The sequence below is a fragment of the Manis javanica genome, chromosome 14, assembly GCF_040802235.1.
Source record: "Manis javanica isolate MJ-LG chromosome 14, MJ_LKY, whole genome shotgun sequence".
Taxonomy (NCBI): domain Eukaryota; kingdom Metazoa; phylum Chordata; class Mammalia; order Pholidota; family Manidae; genus Manis; species Manis javanica.
In genome coordinates, this window is record NC_133169.1 from 87,511,879 (window position 1) to 87,535,538 (window position 23,660).

The 23,660-nt window shown below is 44.4% G+C and overlaps 1 protein-coding gene across 6 annotated transcripts in view; it reads left to right on the top strand.

The window, feature by feature from the left end:
- Positions 1 to 23,660, top strand: part of LOC118971986 (protocadherin alpha-C2) — a 134,495-nt gene that overhangs the window by 4,055 nt on the left and 106,780 nt on the right. The window contains exon 1 of one of the 6 annotated variants that reach the window (XM_073221843.1): positions 1,921 to 4,463. The exons of 2 other annotated variants lie outside the window; for them this stretch is intronic. In XM_073221843.1, the coding sequence (XP_073077944.1) occupies positions 2,100 to 4,463 (2,364 nt within the window). In that variant the 5' untranslated portion in view covers positions 1,921 to 2,099. Of the gene's footprint in view, positions 1 to 1,920; positions 4,464 to 6,411; positions 9,000 to 12,525; positions 15,077 to 20,936; positions 23,536 to 23,660 lie in introns of those variants that run through there. 3 more of the 6 variants (XM_073221842.1, XM_073221840.1, XM_073221839.1) reach the window with 3 other exon arrangements.

Genomic DNA, 23,660 nt, shown 5'->3' on the forward strand with positions numbered 1-23,660 from the left:
TCAGCGCTCTACTGAGGTAATGAAAAATTTTTGTATTTTACCAGAAAATATTAGACAACTTTAAACTTGAATGTTCGCTTTTCCCACATTTAAAAGTTTCTCCAGGTGCATCCAAGGGCTGAGTTGAGGTTTGTACTCCCCAATGTATGCATTTTCCATTCTTGAAAATTTCAGAAACCATTAGCGGTGTTTTCTGGTGTTTCGAAGTTAAGTAAAGACTAGATGATTTTTGAACACATGCTTAGATGTGACAAAGTAGCCTATGGCTGTGCTAAATGGTGTCATTTGTATAAGTGGTTATATAGAAGAATCTTAAAAAGAACACACGTTCTTGGAAAATAATGAATAACTATAGCTATCGCTCTTGAGTAAACATTGAAAAAAGGTTCTAAGAGGGTCTCTAAGAGCATGATACTATACCAATAATCACTGAATTAACAAGACCCAGTCCCTGGATTCAAGAAACTCATAGGTAAATAAAGATATGTGTCATACGTAAATATGACCATCTTAGAAGGAAGAATATTATAAGAGGTGCAAGAAGTGTAAATCCGTGTGATTGGAATTGAGAGGAAATAGCTGCCCATTTCCCTCGCTGAAGGAGCCCTTCAAGAATTAGGATGTTTTTAGTGGTTTTAAATAGCAAAGTTTTCTCTGGGAGAATATTGATCGTAATAGGTATTGTCGGGAATGGAGGAACTCACGTAAGTGAATACACAGAAAAGCCCCAATGTGCCTGGAAACAGAATAGTTTGCTTTGGTTAAAACATATGGTTCCCATAGCAAAGAACATCAGATAAGGCAGGAAAAGTAATATGAGAAAAGTCTCTTGGGTACCTTTGAGTACTAGACTAGAAGTTTTGATTCACCTCTAACATCATCTGAAAGCTGTCAAAAAGTGTGAAGCAACAGCAATAAAAGGTGTTTTTCAGGAAAATGTGATGGATGAATGTGGTTGTGACAAGATGGTGCAATAAGAAGCTTTTGCAGTAGTCCATGATAACAGCAATATTTAAACCTCATTTAGGCAGATATCAAACTTGGAAAGCATTAGAATACAGATGCAATTATTTTGCTTACAGTTGGGGAAATGGGAGTGAAAAATTCAAGAAAACTTGCTTTGTTAAGTAGAACTAAAAGGGGTAAAACACTCCAAGCTTGATTAAAGGACTGTTCTAAGAATGATCGCAGAGTACCAACATTTATCTAATGATAACGAACATTTATTATAACATAAATAACCTAAATCATATTGGAGATTGTAAAAACCAGTGTATATTAATAAATACAAAGTTGGGAAGGATGGAAGAATGAAGAGATATAAGAATCATGAATTCCTGAAAAATAATTTATAAATTCTAATGAAGAGTGAAAATCAGAATACTTCATCCTCACAAAATTCACTTAATAGAAATGATTCCTCTTCAACGCTCCCCCAAATATTTTCTTATTGTTTTCTTAAACAAAGTATATGAATGATTTGTTTATAGTCCTTGCTTCCTAAAAACAAAAATCCTTTGTTAGTTTCTTGTCCATTAGTAGATTGTCGAGATCCTAGGTACCTAGAGAGACCAGAGTTTTAACAGAAATCTAAGAAATGGAATTACTTGGATTCTGAAAAAAGGATTTTAAAACGTACTGTTGCAAATATGATTCACTGTATTGTCACTTAGATTTTTTTCTTTAAACTTGATGGGGAACATATTTTCAAGGCATAGGGAAACCACACTATGGTCACACTGAATTTTAAGTGATTAATTCTCAATGTCTCCAGCAAGTGTGAGAAATGTTTTCCTACACTTTAACAGAAGTAAAGGAAAAATAAAACAGCAGTTGAAATAAAACTTCGCATTTTATTAATATAAAGTTGATTTTTGTAATTCGGACTTACCATGTGGGCCACATGATGTCGCTCTTTACCGCGAAATTCCCTCACATTCAAGTAAAAATTAAGTCATCCATTTTCACATTGGAAAGACTCTTTCACTCTCCGGATGCTGAACAATGGTGGCACATCAGGATATTAAAGAAGGGATGGGAAGGTTCCTCTAACTTTTGAGACACCTTGCGCTGATTAGAACAAAAAACAGTAACTTGAAATGGTGTACTTGAATCAAGGCGACTTAGGGGACCGCCATCTGCTGCTGTTTTTTATAGTTCTCGCAGCCTGGGAGGCAGGGAGCGGCCAGGTTCACTACTCCGTCCCAGAGGAGGCCAAACACGGCACCTTCGTGGGCCGCATCGCCCAGGACCTGGGGCTGGAGCTGGCGGAGCTGGTGCCGCGCCTGTTCCGGGTGGCGTCCAAAGGCCGCGGGGACCTTCTGGAGGTAAATCTGCAGAATGGCATTTTGTTTGTGAATTCTCGGATCGACCGCGAGGAGCTGTGCGGGCGGCGCCTGGAGTGCAGCATCCACCTGGAGGTGGTCGTGGACAGGCCGCTGCAGGTATTCCATGTGGAGGTGGAGGTGAAGGACATCAACGACAACCCGCCTATGTTCCCCATAACACAAAAGAATTTGTTTATCGCGGAATCCAGGACTCTTGACTCTCAGTTTCCACTAGAGGGCGCCTCCGATGCAGATGTCGGGGAGAACTCTCTGTTGACATACCGGCTGAGCTCCAATGAATTTTTCTCTCTGGACGTACCAACCAACGAAGAGCAGGTAAAACCTCTCCGACTTGTATTACGGAAACCTTTAGACAGGGAAGAATCTCCTGAACTTCATTTAGTACTCACAGCCACCGATGGCGGCAAACCTGAGCAGACTGGCACGGTTCAATTACTAATCAAAGTGCTGGACGCCAATGACAACTCCCCAGCTTTCGATAGAACACTATACGTGGTGAAATTAGCAGAAAATATTCCTAATGGAACGTTGGTAATTAAACTTAACGCCTCAGATTCGGACGAAGGCTTGAACGGGGATATTATCTACTCATTTTCCAGTGATGTTTCTCCAGATATAAAATCTAAGTTCTACATATACCCTGTAAGTGGGGAAATTATAGCGATAGGACCTATCGATTTTGAAGAATATAAGGCCTACAAAATTCGAATAGAGGCCACTGATAAAGGCTATCTGCCACTGGCTGGTCACTGTACAGTTCTTGTAAAAGTTTTGGACACTAATGACAACGCTCCAGAATTGACTGTTACTTCCCTGTCTCTCCCCGTCTCAGAGGACGCTCCATTGGGCACAGTCATCACCTTGATTAACGTATCTGACCGAGATTCTGGAGTGAATGGGCAGGTGATGTGCTCACTAACACCCCACGTCCCCTTCAAGCTGGTGTCCACCTTCAAGAATTACTACTCGCTGGTGCTGGACAGCGCCCTGGACCGCGAGAGCGTGGCGACCTACGAGCTGCTGGTGACAGCGCGGGACGGGGGCTCGCCTCCGCTGTCGGCCACCGCCAGCGTGTCCGTGCAGGTGGCCGACGTGAACGACAACGCGCCGGCGTTCGCGCAGCCCGAGTACACGGTGTTCGTGAGGGAGAACAACCCGCCGGGCCGCCACATCTTCACGGTGTCGGCGCGCGACGCGGACGCGCAGGAGAACGCGCGGGTGTCCTACTCGCTGGTGGAGCGGCGCGTGGGCGAGCGCGCGCTGTCGAGCTACGTGTCGGTGCACGCGGAGAGCGGCAAGGTGTACGCGCTGCAGCCGCTGGACCACGAGGAGCTGGAGCTGCTGCAGGTCCAGGTGAGCGCGCGCGACGCGGGCGTGCCGCCCCTGGGCAGCAACGTGACGCTGCAGGTGTTCGTGCTGGACGAGAACGACAACGCGCCCGCGCTGCTGCCGCCTGGGGCGGGCGGCGGCGGCGGCGGCGGCGGCGCGACGAGCCAGCTGGTGTCGCGGTCGGTGGGCGCGGGCCACGTGGTGGCCAAGGTGCGCGCCGTGGACGCGGACTCGGGCTACAACGCGTGGCTGTCGTTCGAGCTGCAGGCGGCGGCGGGGGGCGCGCGCAGCCCGTTCCGCGTGGGGCTGTACACGGGCGAGGTGAGCACGACGCGCGCGCTGGACGAGGCGGACGCGCCGCGCCAGCGCCTGCTGGTGCTGGTGAAGGACCACGGCGAGCCGGCGCTGACGGCCACGGCCACCGTGCTGCTGTCGCTGGTGGAGAGCGGCCAGGCGCCCAGGGCGTCGTCGCGGGCGTCGGCGGGCGCCCGGAGCACGGAGGCGGCGCTGGTGGACGTCAACGTGTACCTGGTCGTCGGCATCTGCGCGGTGTCCAGCCTGCTGGTGCTCACGCTGCTGCTGTACACGGCGCTGCGGTGCTCGGCGCCGCGCAGCGAGGGCGCGTGCGGGCCGGGGCGGCCCCCGCTGGTGTGCTCCAGCGCGGTGGGGAGCTGGTCGTGCTCGCAGCAGAGGCGGCAGCGGGTGTGCTCTGGGGAGGGGCCGCCCAAGGCCGACCTCATGGCCTTCAGCCCCAGCCTACCTCAGGGTCCAAGCCCTTCAACCAATGTGAGTCTAAATAATTATTGTTTTTAACAACTTAAAAACCATTTTTTAATTTTTATAACGATGTATTAATTCTATTTTCATTGATCGTCTTATATATAATTATGGTTTTTAATGGTATATTACTATTTGCACTTTTTCATTACCTTTTAATCCCCTTTTCCATGTTATTAATGTTTATGCAAGGTTTTTCAGTACATTTGTTGTTTATTCGCTGTAGCCAGGGAAAATATTACTGTGATTATGGGTTATTCGCGCTCTCACACATCTGGATTGCTAGGAACTAGAATAAAAGCCATTTGTGAGACTTAAATTTTAAAGATGAAAAATCTTTAACTAGGGCTAAGTTTACGAGAAACTTACCTGTGAAGAAAAATGTTAGTGTAAAGAGTGCTAAGTCATATCTTCTATGAAGCCTTTTCTGATTGCAAGAAAAGGAATCCTTTGTTTTCCCAAATAACTAGAATAGAAGGTCGAGCTTCTATTAAAGAGCACTTTTAAAGAGAGATTCCCATTAAATATAGTTAAATAAACATTTCATTAAGTAAAGGTGTTTTAAAAAATTATAATCACCTGTGAGGCTATAAGTATGCTAGAATCTTGAATAAGGGAGGGCATTTAACAAGGTATTTGCAAATGTTTTCCCCTTGAAAATTGCTTCTATATGAATTCAAAGGAGAACTTAATCACCTACGATTCGGGCATTGAAGATGATAAAGTGGAGAACTAACTTGTGAGATGGCCTTTGAAAGGTGAATAGGATTCTGACAGACAAAGATGAGGTAACAGAAGAAACCCCTTGAACAAAGAGTGTGTTGAGGAAGAGACAAGGTCTTACGGTCACATACTGGATCTCCCCATGACTCTAATGACTTGGCACTTTGTTCACTAAAAGGTAAACTCAATAGAGGTTTTACTGCACTTCAGTTAAAGCTGTACTCATAAAGAGAAAAGTTATGACAACTGGAAAGAGAGTTGGAAAAAGTTATTTCAAACTTTAAATATAACAGGCACTGGAAAAGGAGTAAAAAATACATACAAGTATATTTGTAGAAGGGTCATGATATAAAGGAAAGTGTGATTTTCAAACCTTTGGATTTCGGAGTAAGTATTGGGTAGACTTAAAAGTTTCACTCAACTTGTTTTCTATGTATGTTAGTACATACCAGCTAATATACCAAGTAGAAAAATGAAAATCAGGGTTGGATATTTGGATTTAGGAATATTTCAAATAATAGGCTTGTTTGAAGGTGTGGAAGTGGATAGGAACACTTAAATGAAAAGGATTTTAAAAATAAGACTAAAGGTATAACTTTGAAAATGTCCTTATTTTTGAGAAGTAGAAAGATGAAGGACCGTTAGAGAAGACCAGTTGTGAAAACACAGCTAGGGAGTTGTTTTGATGGAGAAATCTATAAAGGAAAGTGCCTGTCTTAATAAGCTGCAGAGGTATTAACAAGTATTGTAATGAAACATGTAAATTTTTCTTGAACTATTAGAAAAAAGTTCGGGAAATTTGGCATTCATTTGGCATTCAGTTTCAGAAAAGCAGAAACTTAATATTGCATTAAAAAGATGAAATATAGAAAAGTTATTACTCATTCCAGAGTAAAATATACACACATTTTGGATGACCAGATAAATGTTAACATACTACTTCCGCGCAAAAGCATGGAGTATACTTTCTATCTCTAATGTCCATGACATGTCTAGATACTAATTGATTCCAATATTCTAAATATTGGGAAGAAATTTATTTCCTCATGAAGAGAGACACTTGGCCAAAACAAGATTAATGTTCAGAGCCAACTGGTAAAGATAAAGGTAAAGATCTGCTAGATAGATCCACTAAAGATCCATTAAGTAGGATAAGGGAAAAGAAAGTATTTATTGGATTAAAAGAGCCCAGTTACAGCTGACATAAGTGAATTTACGTAATCCTTACCGTTCGGAGCCGCGTGATGTCGCTGTCTGCAAACAAGTTCTGTCTAAGCCAAGATCCAGACTTAACTTCAAGCAGTATCTGTCTTTAAATGCCAAACAATGGCGGATGCAATCGAATGGGACTAAAAGACTCCAAGCAATGCAATAGTTCCTCTTTATCTCGAAGAAGCTTTTCTGATACCAATAAAACGAGTACTTGACATGGTGTTTTCTTGGCGAGGAGGCCCGGAACCCCGGTGTCTGCTGCTCTCGCTTTTGCTCCTTGCATCCTGGGAGACAGGGAGCGGCCAGGTCCACTACTCGGTCCCCGAGGAGGCCAAACACGGCACCTTTGTGGGCCGCATCGCCCAGGACCTGGGGCTGGAGCTGGCGGAGCTGGTGCCGCGCCTGTTCCGGGTGGCGTCCAAAGGCCGCGGGGACCTTCTGGAGGTAAATCTGCAGAATGGCATTTTGTTTGTGAATTCTCGGATCGACCGCGAGGAGCTGTGCGGGCGGCGCCTGGAGTGCAGCATCCACCTGGAGGTGGTCGTGGACAGGCCGCTGCAGGTTTTCCATGTGGAGGTGGAGGTGAAGGACATTAACGACAACCCGCCAGTGTTCCTGGTTAAAGAACAAAAGCTATTTGTTTCAGAATCCAGAATGCCAGATTCTCGGTTTCCGCTAGAGGGTGCTTTTGATGCAGATATTGGAGCTAACTCCGTTTTAAACTACAGGCTTAGCTATAGTGATTTCTTCATGCTAGATGTGAATTCAAAAAACGAGGAGAATAACCGAGTTGAGCTCGTGTTAAGGAAATCCTTGGACAGAGAGGAAGCTTCGGAACATAACTTATTCCTGACAGCCACTGACGAAGGCAAACCTGAGCTCACTGGCACTGTTCAGCTGCTGGTCACCGTGCTGGATGTGAATGACAATGCTCCCAGTTTCGAACAGCCTGAGTATCAAGTAAGATTATTCGAAAACTCAGACAACGGGACAATAGTTATAAGACTGAATGCTTCTGATCGGGATGAAGGACCTAATGGTGAGATTTCGTACTCTTTTAATAGCCTTGTTCCCCCCATGGTTAGTGATCAGTTTAGCATAGATTCAAATACTGGAGAAATAACAATCCGAAAGAATCTGGATTTTGAAAAAGCGAATTCCTATAAAATCCGCATTGACGCTACCGACAGAGGACACCCGCCGATGGTGGGTCATTGCACAATTTTGGTTAAAGTCTTAGATATTAATGATAATGCCCCTCAGGTTTCCTTGACATCAGTGGCCCTTCCGGTCAGGGAAGACGCTCCTCTCGGCAGTGTGATCGCCCTCATCAGTGCGTCCGACCGCGACGCCGGCGCCAACGGGCAGGTGACCTGCACCCTGTCGCCCCACGTCCCCTTCAAGCTGGTGTCCACCTTCAAGAATTACTACTCGCTGGTGCTGGACAGCGCCCTGGACCGCGAGAGCGTGGCGACCTACGAGCTGCTGGTGACAGCGCGGGACGGGGGCTCGCCTCCGCTGTCGGCCACCGCCAGCGTGTCCGTGCAGGTGGCCGACGTGAACGACAACGCGCCGGCGTTCGCGCAGCCCGAGTACACGGTGTTCGTGAGGGAGAACAACCCGCCGGGCCGCCACATCTTCACGGTGTCGGCGCGCGACGCGGACGCGCAGGAGAACGCGCGGGTGTCCTACTCGCTGGTGGAGCGGCGCGTGGGCGAGCGCGCGCTGTCGAGCTACGTGTCGGTGCACGCGGAGAGCGGCAAGGTGTACGCGCTGCAGCCGCTGGACCACGAGGAGCTGGAGCTGCTGCAGGTCCAGGTGAGCGCGCGCGACGCGGGCGTGCCGCCCCTGGGCAGCAACGTGACGCTGCAGGTGTTCGTGCTGGACGAGAACGACAACGCGCCCGCGCTGCTGCCGCCTGGGGCGGGCGGCGGCGGCGGCACGACGAGCCAGCTGGTGTCGCGGTCTGTGGGCGCGGGCCACGTGGTGGCCAAGGTGCGCGCGGTGGACGCGGACTCGGGCTACAACGCGTGGCTGTCGTTCGAGCTGCAGGCGGCGGCGGGGGGCGCGCGCAGCCCGTTCCGCGTGGGGCTGTACACGGGCGAGGTGAGCACGACGCGCGCACTGGACGAGGCGGACGCGCCGCGCCAGCGCCTGCTGGTGCTGGTGAAGGACCACGGCGAGCCGGCGCTGACGGCCACGGCCACCGTGCTGCTGTCGCTGGTGGAGAGCGGCCAGGCGCCCAGGGTGTCGTCGCGGGCGTCGGCGGGCGCCCGGAGCACGGAGGCGGCGCTGGTGGACGTCAACGTGTACCTGGTCGTCGGCATCTGCGCGGTGTCCAGCCTGCTGGTGCTCACGCTGCTGCTGTACACGGCGCTGCGGTGCTCGGCGCCGCGCAGCGAGGGCGCGTGCGGGCCGGGGCGGCCCCCGCTGGTGTGCTCCAGCGCGGTGGGGAGCTGGTCGTGCTCGCAGCAGAGGCGGCAGCGCGTGTGCTCTGGGGAGGGGCCGCCCAAGGCCGACCTCATGGCCTTCAGCCCCAGTCTTCCAACCTGTCCAGTAGCAGATATGGAAGTGCACGGTCAGTCTTCCGGAGGGGATAACTCTGGGAAGGTAGGTCATTACTTTATTATTTTCTTATTTTGTTTCGTGCACAGTATTGCATTTCAACCCCATTTCCCTTCGATGTATCCTCTTTATCCTTTGTTATATAGCATAGTATAATACCCGAAATGTTTCTGGTAATACTTTGTGTAATATAGTTCATTGTAAAAGTTCGTATTGTATTTTATCTCTTTTACCTCATACGTCAATGTTTTATTTATATTTCAAATTTAAAATGTGCCATTTTTGAAACTTCTTTATATTTTCCAATACAAATCTTTTATGTATGTTGCCTGTTTGATTTTTTCAGAAACCGTATTTTTTCTCTTACAAATATTTGTAAGATTAGTACTTTAGTTTCTAATTTTACTTAATTTCAGATCAAAATCTGTGTAGTGCAACATAACTTATAATGCAGAGTAGATATTCAATATTCAGTGTTTACATTTTACTTTTAATAACACAGTATGTAGACTCAAAGTTCATTCATACAAGTGTTCTCATCTATGCAATTAAATGTCTTGATTTTTATTTCATGTAGAAAAGTTTTCATAGTGGTGGTACCTGTGGTGTGTATATCATTCCTTTATTTTCTGACAAGAAAATTTCATAATTATTTAGATAATTTTGTACAGCAGTTCATTATATTCTCTGTTACCAGCAAGAGGCATTGCCAATGATAATCAAGTATTAGCTCTTCCACTTTGAAGGAGTCATGCTTATACTTAATATTTGAATTTTGAAAATCACTTTAATTTGAAGGAGATTGAAAATGATTATGTCAGTCCAAATTAATATTAGAAGTTTTAATAGACAATTGAATTATCCTCTAAGAATATTTTCTACTCATCTGACATATAGTGCATTTAATATTATAGCTTCTCCAGTCTCTTGTGTTAGATGGTATAGACTCAGAAATACAAGACCATTAAATTACATGGTGCTCACATTACCCTATTAATTGTGCCTTTCTGAAAATGGTTGTTCCCTGGTATGTATGATTTCATTTTTTGTTTATTTTATTAATTCTAGTGTTACCAAATAGCAGTGCAACTAGTTTATCATTTTTACTCTGGTTCTTAGCAATTAATTTTTCCTTTCTGTGTGCAGACTGAATTTTTACTCTGTATGTGCTTCATAAATAGCTTCTAATAAAACTTAAAATCTTTTCAAGTTTAGGAATGCCAGAAAAGAGAACTGTGACAGGAATTTAAGCATGGCATTGCCTTCAGTGTTAATACATTCTGTGGATAATCTTTAACTCTTTGAGTTTATAGATGACTTTTATCAGTACTGTAGCAAGAAAAAGAGTATGTCATAAATACTGCAGAGTATTTAAGCTAGTGTACAGAATCCCTTCCTCTTGAATCTGCCCTCTCTTTCAGCCCTTTATAATGCAGTGTGCCCTCTACAGAAGTCTTGTCCAAAGGTAATTCTTCACCTGAGCTATCAATAATATAGAATTACATGTATACTAATGTAGTCCTATTTATTTTACTTTACCTTCTTTTGGAATACAACTATTAAAAGAGAAGTAAATTACAAATATTCAGAAAATAAAGATACTTAAAAATACAAGTATTCACAAAACATTGATACAAGTTAGCATTTTATCCAGTAGCATAATAATCCTAAAGTCTATGGAAGTGCAGAGAGGGGTGGAAATGATAAGAGTTCAGAATAAAAAGTCGAGGAATAGCAAAGAAAATTTTTACTGATTTTAGTCTTTTTCTGGCTCTGTTACTAAGATAAATATTTTTAAAGCTTTGTGGACAGTTTCTTCCATTCAATTCAGAAAGTCTGAAATTTCAGAATAAAACCAGACATTTTCCGGTATCAAGGACCAGTTTTATCATTAGTCATTTCTTTTAAAGCTCTAACACCTTAACTTAATCATGCTTAGCATGCTCTTTATTTGTTGGCATTAAAACAACGTTAATCAGGAGTATTCTTTAGCTCTTGATGGCATGTATTTGAGATAGTCTGTTTCAAGATGAGTAACCAATCCATAGTTTTATTGGTATTCTATAGTTATTTAGCTATATGATAGCCTTGAAATATTGGGCTTTAAAAACTATCTTTTGTAGTATTTAATTAATAAAGCAACCCTTTAAAGCAAAAATGGAATGGACCTTCATCATGGAGTCATTCCCAAAGGGACTGGATTATTTTAATCAGTACACACACAAGGAAGTTTATTTCTTAGTCACACCATTTCCTGAATTTAGTCACACCCACATGCTAAAATTTTTCTTGCTCTTCTTTTGGCAGTTATACTGGTCTTGAATTTATGACTTCCACAATTAAAATAAGAATTACAAGCAGTTAGAACTACAACTTTTTGGCATAGATTTATAATAACTGAATCTATTTAAGTACTATTTTAAAAAGCATTCAAAATGAAGACCGCAGCCCCCTATTACATAATATCTAAGATTCTCTTAGATAACATTTACAATTTTTTTTTTTTGTAGAGAAATATGGGATTTTCCCAATGGCTTCCATCTTACTGGAAGAATTTCAGAGATTGGATGGTTGTTTCCTTGACAGTCTTGAGACTACTTAAAATATTTTCTCTTTTCTAAGACAGCACTGATAAACTTTATGACAATTTATAGCAGTTGTTAAGCAAAATTTAATTTTATTTGGTATTTGATACAAAAACAGGAAAATAAAGTTAAGTGAATGAATGAGATTTAGAATATCTTTATACCTTAGTCTCCATACTCCAATTCTGGAATAAAGTGGGCATAAATAAACAGACAAACATAACTTGAATTCCTGATTTAGTGGGGTTTTCTTATTAGAAAGAAATTATTTTTTAAACAGCAGTGGATATAATGCAAAGTTAAATTGTTCTTCAGAATGGAAACTACAGTATTTACCCTGAGCAGATACAGTAATTCAAAAAAGCTTTACAATGAGAGAAAGATAAATGTGCTTTGTATTTCCAGGAGTCAGTACTTGGTAAGTTCCTTAATATCAGAGAAAAGAAATCTTTGGATAAACTGATACGTAGCTCGCCTATTAGCACTGATTTGAAACCACCATTATTTTGAAGTGGCAACTTGAACAATTTATATCCTGAGTTATCCTCTACACAACTGGACTAAATAGAATAATTTAACATAGTATAATGATTAAGCAATAGAAAATTATGGAGTGCTAGCAATGGAGTAGACTTCAAAAATGCCATTCCAAAATGGTCAATTTCTAAAAACAGTATCACTGGTAACCTACAAATATGGATGTTCCATGTTCGTATACGTGATAATATAACTCTTGAAGTAGTAGTTCTCTTAGATGGTTATATCCAAGATAAAACTCTTACAGGATTCTCATTTTAAAGACAAACCCACATAGAAGAAAAGACTTAGAAGTCCACACACACACAAAAAAAAAGAAGGACCAATATGAAGGAATCACTCAAGCAATTTAAGTGAAATAGTACAAACACAAACGCACTTCCATTTTGAGCCACAGGATGTCGACCTTCACCAAGGAGAGGATTGGTTTGAACAGAAAAAAATTAAGAATATTCCCGCACCAGAAAGACGCCTCTGTTCCGGGGCTTTAAAGACTATAAACACACCCATATTGTTAAGCTTAGCTGGGATCTCAGGAACAAAGACTCAAAAGAAAGGTCTCAAAAGGACTATACCACTCTACTCATGAAAAGTTGGTTTACTAACCAGAATCGAGCCATGATGTTAGCTTCAGGACCAGATGGCCAGGGATCCCAGCGTCTGCTGCTCTCACTTCTGCTCGTGGCAGCCTGGGAGGCAGGGAGCGGCCAGGTCCACTACTCGGTCTCCGAGGAGGCCAAACACGGCACCTTCGTGGGCCGCATCGCCCAGGATCTGGGGCTGGAGCTGGCGGAGCTGGTGCCGCGCCTGTTCCGGGTGGCGTCCAAAGGCCGCGGGGACCTTCTGGAGGTAAATCTACAGAATGGCATTTTGTTTGTGAATTCTCGGATCGACCGCGAGGAGCTGTGCGGGCGGCGCCTGGAGTGCAGCATCCACCTGGAGGTGGTCGTGGACAGGCCGCTGCAGGTATTCCATGTGGAGGTGGAGGTGAAGGACATTAACGACAACCCGCCAGTGTTCCCAGCGACCCCCAAAAATCTGTTTATTTCGGAAACCAGGGCTCTTGACTCTCATTTTTCAATAGAGGGCGCCTCTGACGCAGATATCGGGGCTAATGCTCTGCTGACTTACAGATTGAGCCCCAGTGAGCATTTTTCTCTGGAAGTACCGACCAATGACGAGCAGGTAAAACCACTGGAACTAGTACTAAAAAAAGCTTTAGACAGGGAAGTAGCTTCGGAGCTTATCTTGGTGCTCAAAGCGACCGATGGGGGCAAGCCTGAGCTGACAGGTACCGTAGAGTTACACATCACAGTGCTGGATGTAAATGACAATGCCCCAGTGTTTGACAAAGCAGTCCATCGTGTAAAATTACTGGAAAATGCAAGGAACGGTACACTGGTTATCAAACTTAATGCCTCGGATTCGGACGAGGGTTCAAACAGCCACATCCTTTATTCCTTTGCAACGGATGTCTCCCCTAATACAGAAGCCTCCTTTCGCATAGATTCAGCCAGTGGAGAAATTAAAGTAAATGGAAAAATAGATTTTGAAGAAATCAAATTATGGAAACTTCAAATAGAAGCAGTTGACACAGGAAATCCTCCAATGTATGGTCACTGCACACTCCTGATAGAAATCTTGGACATCAATGATAATGCGCCTGAGTTGGTAGTGACTCCACTATCGTCCTCTGTACTAGAGGACGCTCCACTGGGCACCGTCATCGCCTTGATTAGCGTGTCCGACCATGACTCCGGTGCCAATGGGAAGGTGACCTGCTCCCGGTCGCCCCACGTCCCCTTCAAGCTGGTGTCCACCTTCAAGAATTACTACTCGCTGGTGCTGGACAGCGCCCTGGACCGCGAGAGCGTCGAGACCTACGAGCTGCTGGTGACAGCGCGGGACGGGGGCTCGCCTCCGCTGTCGGCCACCGCCAGCGTGTCCGTGCAGGTGGCCGACGTGAACGACAACGCGCCGGCGTTCGCGCAGCCCGAGTACACGGTGTTCGTGAGGGAGAACAACCCGCCGGGCCGCCACATCTTCACGGTGTCGGCGCGCGACGCGGACGCGCAGGAGAACGCGCGGGTGTCCTACTCGCTGGTGGAGCGGCGCGTGGGCGAGCGCGCGCTGTCGAGCTACGTGTCGGTGCACGCGGAGAGCGGCAAGGTGTACGCGCTGCAGCCGCTGGACCACGAGGAGCTGGAGCTGCTGCAGGTCCAGGTGAGCGCGCGCGACGCGGGCGTGCCGCCCCTGGGCAGCAACGTGACGCTGCAGGTGTTCGTGCTGGACGAGAACGACAACGCGCCCGCGCTGCTGCCGCCTGGGGCGGGCGGCGGCGGCTCGACGAGCCAGCTGGTGTCGCGGTCGGTGGGCGCGGGCCACGTGGTGGCCAAGGTGCGCGCGGTGGACGCGGACTCGGGCTACAACGCGTGGCTGTCGTTCGAGCTGCAGGCGGCGGCGGGGGGCGCGCGCAGCCCGTTCCGCGTGGGGCTGTACACGGGCGAGGTGAGCACGACGCGCGCGCTGGACGAGGCGGACGCGCCGCGCCAGCGCCTGCTGGTGCTGGTGAAGGACCACGGCGAGCCGGCGCTGACGGCCACGGCCACCGTGCTGCTGTCGCTGGTGGAGAGCGGCCAGGCGCCCAGGGCGTCGTCGCGGGCGTCGTCGGGCGCCCGGAGCACGGAGGCGGCGCTGGTGGACGTCAACGTGTACCTGGTCGTCGGCATCTGCGCGGTGTCCAGCCTGCTGGTGCTCACGCTGCTGCTGTACACGGCGCTGCGGTGCTCGGCGCCGCGCAGCGAGGGCGCGTGCGGGCCGGGGCGGCCCCCGCTGGTGTGCTCCAGCGCGGTGGGGAGCTGGTCGTGCTCGCAGCAGAGGCGGCAGCGCGTGTGCTCTGGGGAGGGGCCGCCCAAGGCCGACCTCATGGCCTTCAGTCCTAGTGTTCCTCCTGGTCCGAGTTCTGGAGATAGTGGAGACCAAGTAGAAATTTCCGGGAATGTAAGTACAGTATTTCTATGATATATTTCATGCTTATTAATGTCAATCACAGTTCACCAACATACTGTAAATTCATTGCTTTACTGATTTGTTTTATTTTTTTTCTCGGGATGGTTTATTTTAAAGCACATTCGAAGTCCCGCCTTTTTTTATTAACTTTTTACCAAAGTCTTCATGTACTCTCCAGCAAAATTATTTAGTTGCTAGGAAGAGTAGTAGTAGAAATAGCAATAATGAAATTAGATGGCCAAAGCTTCTTCTAAATAAGGAAAGTTAATTCATCCAGGAAGAATTCAGGGATCACTGATTGGTAATGGAGGGTGTGGCCAGAGCTGAAATCTACTCCTCAATTTTGCAGTAAGTTCATTCTTCCTGTCCATTTTCTTACTCTCATTGGTGTCCTCTACTCATTATGTTTATGCATTCAAAATTACCAGAATGATACATAATGATACAAAATTACCATAATGATACATAAGTTCATAATATTGAGTTTTAAGTATGTTTAAATTCTTAGCTTCCTATAAACTGTATCTATTAGTAATGGGCATAGGCTTTTGAAATGGCTTCATTTATTTTATTTTATTTTTTATTTTTATTTTGGTATCATTAATCTACAGTTACATGAAGGACATTATGTTTACTAGGCTCCCCCCTTCAACAAGTCCCCCCCACATACCCCATCACAGTCACTGTCCATCACCATAGTAAGATGCTGTAAAGTCACTACTTGTCTTCTCTGTGTTGCACAGCCCTGCCCGTGCCACCCCCACACTATACATGCTAATCGTAATGCCCCCTTTCTTTTTTCCTGCCCTTATCCCTCCCTTCCCACCCATCCTACCCAGTCTTTCCCTTTGGTAACTGTTAGTCCATTCTTGGGTTCTGTGATTCTGCTGCTGTTTTGTTCCTTCAGTTTTCCTTTGTTCTTATACTCCACATATGAGTGAAATCATTTGGTACTTGTGTTTCTCCGCCTGGCTTATTTCACTGAGCATAATACCCTCTAGCCCCATCCATGTTGTTGCAAATGGTAGGATCTGTTTTTTTCTTATAGCTGAGTAATATTCCATTGTGTATATGTACCACATCTTCTTTATCCATTCATCTACTGATGGACATTTAGGTTGCTTCCATATCTTGGCTATTGTAAATAGTGCAGCGATAAACGGGTGCATCTGTCTTTTTCAAACTGGAGTGCTGCATTCTTAGGGTAAATTCCTAGAAGTGGAATTCCTGGGTCAAATGGTATTTCTATTTTGAGCATTTTGTGGAATCTCCATACTGCTTTCCACAATGGTTGTACTAATTTACCTTCCCACCAGCAGTGTAGGAGGGTTCCCCTTTCTCCATAACCTCACCACCTTTTGTTGTTGTTTGTCTTTTGGATGGTAGCTATCCTGAGATGGCTTCATTTTATAATCAAGTTTTCTTATTTATCATCAATGACATGCTTCTTTGGGATGGTGAAATTTCAGTTTTATCTTTGGGGATGATTTTACTTTTTTTGTCTTTAATCCTCTCATAATTTCAAGCTCATTTTTTTTCATAGTCTTCAGCTGCTTCAAATAGATTTTTTTTTACATTATTATAACATCAGTTTTGCCAATTGCCTGTTGAGCTCCTTACTATCCTCTGGATTACTTTCTTAAATTCATTCCTCTATTTTATTTGGATGATTTATTTGATCATTGATCGTACTTATATTTCTCCCATTCATGGTACATGTCATGTATGGAAGGAAATATTTTAGGGTAGGAAAATTCACAGTTCTTTGTACTTTGAATTTAAGAGAATATTCCCACATATGAGAAGTGTGATACTGCTGCGTGTGTTCAGCAAGTCACTTGGTCTTCCAAATGACATTGCTTTAAATAACTTAAGCATAACAACCATGAACTATCTACAAAGGCACTTACACGTGACAATGTTGTTGATCACATTACAGCATTTAACATGGTATGCGTTAGATATATTTGATACAAACTCCTATTTGTCCCAATGCTATATTCATGTAAATTGTTTTCTTTAAGAAAATCACAGCGATCTTGTATTTGGAGCTGTAAGGGTGTGAATCAAATAATGTGGAAATTGATTTTGTTCTTTTTGGCCTTAATGTGCAAATTAGAGGTCCTTTAAAAAAATTAGACGCCCTTTCATTGTGTTAGTGGAGAAATAAATTATATATGAAATATTGACCTGTGGGAGAACAATATTATAGATAGGGTAAAGTTAGTAGAAATGTTGAGAAGACATTAGTGGTTATTTTCTACCTAAAAAGTAGGATGATTTCCATAAAGATGAACATTAGAAAGATTTCACAAAAGGGAAAGCTATGCCATAATTTATGGTACTGAAATTCTCTCCGTTTGTAGCTATAGGATAGAAGAGCAAACACTGGTCACTACCTATAATAAACCACAATTATTTGAGCTATTTCTATTTGTTAGACATGGGGTGAAGGATTTAAAATACATAATTTCATTGAATCCTTATAACAACTTGTTAAGTACATGTGATTATCCAAATTTTAAAGATAAGAGATTATGAGATATTCATCTATCTTGTCCATGGCCAGCCAACTAATACATGATAGAGATATTCAAGTGGGACTTCTTTAGATTTCAGAGCGATTCGTTTATTCACTGCAGAACTTTCTACAGCAAATCTTTTATTTGATCAGACGTAGTTCTGGGTAGGAAAGTCAAGCACAAACTGCATACAAGTGAATCCTTTCTCAATTGCTTAGGAAAAACCTTCATGATTAATTTTCTACAATGCCATAATTGAGATAGGAATTAAGATTTTTAAAAATGATGTTAAGTGATTTTTTTTCTCAGTAGAGTTCATGATCATCATTTGTCTTATTACCACATCGAGATAGGTATTTACATTAATCAGTCAATTAATAGCTAAGAGCTGTCTTTTATGGAGTATGGATAAGTTGTTTGGAAATGATATAAATAAAAATCATTTAACACATGAGAAAAATCAGAAGTCTGTGGTCTGAAATGTTCTAGTAGTGCCCCAAACCCAAATGATACATACAAAAATGATCTTGTCATTTTTAGTCTGAATAAGGATAATGCTTTAGACAAACATAAGGGGTAATATGATTACTTCCAGGGTCCTGAACATCAACAAAAGTTTCAGTAAGTGTTCCCCAAATTGCATACTTCAGTAACACCTTATAAATGTCCCTGAAAATCTTTGAATGTGTGTAGGTCTTTCAGGATTCAGTCTACTTCAGTCTTACTGTTGTCTGAGAGGGTTGTGCCATCTGAATATATGATCTGTGATCAAGTAAATATGAGTACTTGAATAAACCAAAAGAGCCCAGAGTGAACAAACCTGTGTATAACCTACAATTTTGTTAATATTGGATACTACTTCTAATCCATTGATTTCAAAGCACCTCCTAAGGTTCCAAGAAAGACTTCAAGGTTTATTTCTCTGTTTTCAATAAATAATAGAACTAGACCCATTACAGAATATTAGTGGATATGATGAAGAGTAGAACATTAAACCATCCACTCTAATACATGACTAGCAGAACCTGCAGCTGGAACTTAAGACTAGCCAGGGTGATTTAATAAAGGTCAGGCACAAAGTTCCCCAGTGTTTTTAATCAATTTTACAAAATCAATGTTAATAATGACACTAATGTAACGTATTGACATTAGCTTATTGCCAGATCTCAACTCCATTCCCAAAGATGATTTCAAAGATGACATAATCTCTTCTCTAGAGGCTAGTTGAGATGGTAATATGAAATATCACAGCCAAAATGTAAAAGATGAGTCTTTGGCTCATAAAATATATCAGACTCATATGACTTGGTGTTCATCCATTGTCACTCCACATACTTAAAAAATACCACATTACTAGAAATAATTCGCAAGTTAACACCTGGTTTTAATTCAGATAAGTAGTATCGTCTCTCTTGGGTATACTTTCTTATGTTCATCTTTCTATCTTTGAAGACTGAAATTGCATGTAACATGTCAGTCCCCAATTTCCATAATGAAGTGGTTGGAGGTCAGAAATAAATCTGACAGGCTTCAGTATCATGTAAAATCTACTGTTATCTAGTCTAATGTTATGTATTGTTAGAGGCCCATTGTTTTACAGATACATAACAGAATTCAGTATCACAAAAGGCAATCAATTTGCTTATTGGTTTTTAAAACAAATTTAGTAAGAATTCTAGCAGAATGATAATATCAGAAAAAGTAAATTTGAGAAAAGTGGAACAAGATCTGAAATTAGCAATAGAACATGTGTGCATGTATTCAAGATAAAGAAAAAATATTAAAATACAGAAGAGGAAAAGTTAGAATGTTTGGTGCCTTGATTGAAGCAATGGTAATGTGAGTGTATACACACGTCAAAATTCATCAAGCTGTATAATAAGATTTGTGCATTTTATTGTATGTACCTCAGCTTAAGAAAAGTGAAATTTAAAAAATCTGGGAAGCACAAAAACAAATAAATTTAAATTTAAAAAAGAAAATAGTAAAATAGAAATAGATATACCCAGTATTTTTTCATATGTCATTGCAAAATTTTTAGATTGGAGATGAACCATCAAAACCATTCAACCAAAAACTCAAGCTAGAGTGATATTTATTCAAATCACCATCTACTCTAAACATCCATGTGTTCTCTTCTCTCTGTAAATCCCAAGGTTTTTAGAAAAGACAAGTGTAACCAGATTATAATGAAAACTCACTCAACAATTCTCCATTTTCTATTTGGTATTTTTTGAAGTTTGAGTTCAGAACACTAAGGTCATTTGCCATTGGGTTGAATTCTTTGATTATTTTCTAATTTTTTAGGACAAATATTAGTCACTTAAAGAAGATATAATTAGAAATAATACCCTTATTTTGGATATATTTATAATCTCAAACCCAAAATTATTTCAACAAGAAACAAGTTAGCTATTTTCATGAATACATCTTGTAAACATACACAAATATACATCATGTAAATATACACAAACTGATGTTGGTGACTTCAAAATACCAATATGGCACAGACACTTTCCTGGTGATTTTAATTTTTTTCACTGAATGATAATAAAGCTTATTCTATAGTTGAAAGACAACTTCTTTCCTATCATTTACACCATTGCATAAAGTGTCATTTTTTATATAACCTATTATACTATTAGCAATGCAACTTACATGAGAAATCATACATGTCAAATATAAATGTCATCTACCTCAATAGATTTTTCTCTTACGAATTCTATGCTTTAAATTACCAAATTTGAAAATATATTTTGTTTTTCTTATTCTTCAGTGGGTATAAAGTTGCTTGTAGCAAGAACACAACTAAATGTGAGTAACAATAAAGAATCAGAACTAAAAAAAATAGATATGAGTAGAAGGCAAGTGCTCATAGATAATAACACACCATGTAGAACTTAAAAGACTAAAGAATTGCTATTACAACTTCAAATTTGATTTTGAGTTTCCCGGTAGCCAAAGTAACAAGGTAGACTAGAAGTAAAACAATTCAAATTTGATTATTTTTCTAAGAAACAATATCGGAAATGTTTAATCCCAGTTTTTCCTAAGGCTGCCTACAGAACTGAACTCTTCTTTCTCTGTGTATTTATGTAGTACGTAAAATGATAATTGTATAACTCAAACATAAGGAACGTTTAGATTTGATGTTTAGAATAAAATGCCATTTTCCACATACCATCAATTTCACTAGACATAAAATTTGAATGGTCTCTAAATTAGCTCTTCGAAAATATTATTTTGGGGATAAAATACCATGAAACTCCTGAAATTCTGTGTGTTGGATGTAGTGTACAGTACTCACAATTTCAGGCACAAGGTGTCGCTCTTTACTTGGTGGAAATAGTTAATTCAAAGGTTGGTCTGAAAGCCAGGCACGCCCCACACCAAAAAAACGACTCCATCATGCCGGAAGCTACTGTTAAAAGGGCCTTTGAAACTTCTGAAAAATCCAGTGAGATTATTATTCCGAAACTGGAGTCTCAGGTACTGTAGGTGTAAAGAATGTTATTTCGGAAGTCAATGTCGTATGCGATGATCTGGTCTCAAAGAAGGGAATTGCGCACTCAGCGTCTGCTGCTCTCGCTTCTGCTCGTCGCAGCCTGGGAGGCAGGGAGCGGCCAGGTCCACTACTCGGTCCCCGAGGAGGCCAAACACGGGACCTTTGTGGGCCGCATCGCCCAGGACCTGGGGCTGGAGCTGGCGGAGCTGGTGCCGCGCCTGTTCCGGGTGGCGTCCAAAGGCCGCGGAGACCTTCTGGAGGTAAATCTGCAGAATGGCATTTTGTTTGTGAATTCTCGCATCGACCGCGAGGAGCTGTGCGGGCGGCGCCTGGAGTGCAGCATCCACCTGGAGGTGGTCGTGGACAGGCCGCTGCAGGTTTTCCATGTGGAGGTGGAGGTGAAGGACATTAACGACAACCCGCCTGAGTTCTCACTCGGAGAACACAAGCTGCTGATTTCTGAATCTAAGCAACCTGATTCTCATTTTCCTCTAGAGGGAGCTTCTGATGCGGATATAGGAGAAAATGCTCTATTGACCTACAGACTAAGTCAAAATGAGTATTTTTCTTTAGAACTACCAACAAATAGCAAGCATACTAAAAGACTATCACTTACATTAAAGAAGTCCCTGGATAGAGAGAAAACTCCAGAACTTAACTTGCTACTGACTGCTGCAGATGGGGGGAAACCGGAGCTCACCGGCACTGTTCAGCTCTTGGTCCTTGTCTTGGATATTAATGACAATGATCCGGAATTTGAGGAATCGGAATACAAGGTGAGATTAATGGAAAACGCAGCTAAAGAAACGTTTGTGATAAACTTAAACGCCACAGATAGAGATGAAGGAGTCAATGGGGAGGTAACGTATTCCATCATGTCGATTAAGCCCAATGGAAAACTCTTATTTAAACTAGATGAAAATAATGGAGAAATGAGGGTCAATGGAACTTTAGATTATGAAGAAAATAAGTTTTATGAAATAGAAGTACAGGCCACAGATAAGGGGATTCCCCCAATGGCAGGTCACTGTATTGTCTGGGTAGAAATCTTGGACGCCAATGATAATGTACCTGAAGTCACCGTGACTTCCCTGTCTCTCCAAGTACGGGAAGACACTCAGCCTAGCACAGTCATTGCTCTGATCAGTGTGTCAGACCGCGACTCCGGTGCCAACGGACAGGTGATCTGTTCTCTAACGTCCAACGTCCCTTTCAAGATTATGTCCACGTTCAAGAACTATTATTCACTAGTGCTGGATGGTGCCCTGGACCGGGAGACGGTGTCCGTCTATAAATTAGTGGTGACAGTACGAGATGGCGGCTCGCCTCCGCTGTCGGCCACCGCCAGCGTGTCCGTGCAGGTGGCCGACGTGAACGACAACGCGCCGGCGTTCGCGCAGCCCGAGTACACGGTGTTCGTGAGGGAGAACAACCCGCCGGGCCGCCACATCTTCACGGTGTCGGCGCGCGACGCGGACGCGCAGGAGAACGCGCGGGTGTCCTACTCGCTGGTGGAGCGGCGCGTGGGCGAGCGCGCGCTGTCGAGCTACGTGTCGGTGCACGCGGAGAGCGGCAAAGTGTACGCGCTGCAGCCGCTGGACCACGAGGAGCTGGAGCTGCTGCAGGTCCAGGTGAGCGCGCGCGACGCGGGCGTGCCGCCCCTGGGCAGCAACGTGACGCTGCAGGTGTTCGTGCTGGACGAGAACGACAACGCGCCCGCGCTGCTGCCGCTTGGGGCGGGCGGCGGCGACGGCGCGATGAGCCAGCTGGTGTCACGGTCGGTGGGCGCGGGCCACGTGGTGGCCAAGGTGCGCGCGGTGGACGCGGACTCGGGCTACAACGCGTGGCTGTCGTTCGAGCTGCAGGCGGCGGCGGGGGGCGCGCGCAGCCCGTTCCGCGTGGGGCTGTACACGGGCGAGGTGAGCACGACGCGCGCGCTGGACGAGGCGGACGCGCCGCGCCAGCGCCTGCTGGTGCTGGTGAAGGACCACGGCGAGCCGGCGCTGACGGCCACGGCCACCGTGCTGCTGTCGCTGGTGGAGAGCGGCCAGGCGCCCAGGGCGTCGTCGCGGGCGTCGGCGGGCGCCCGGAGCACGGAGGCGGCGCTGGTGGACGTCAACGTGTACCTGGTCGTCGGCATCTGCGCGGTGTCCAGCCTGCTGGTGCTCACGCTGCTGCTGTACACGGCGCTGCGGTGCTCGGCGCCGCGCAGCGAGGGCGCGTGCGGGCCGGGGCGGCCCCCGCTGGTGTGCTCCAGCGCGGTGGGGAGCTGGTCGTGCTCGCAGCAGAGGCGGCAGCGGGTGTGCTCTGGGGAGGGGCCGCCCAAGGCCGACCTCATGGCCTTCAGCCCCAATCTCCCCCCGGGTCTGGATAAAGAAGTAGGAGGGGGAAGGCTGGAGACTGGAGCGAATCATCCTGCACAGGTATGATAGATTCCTCCTGTTTTAAAGTCTATGGTAAATGTTTAAAGATCCAGTTTTACATAGAAAATTTTAATGAAAACTTTGTATTTTGGATATTGCTTTAAAAAACAATATTAGTGAAATGC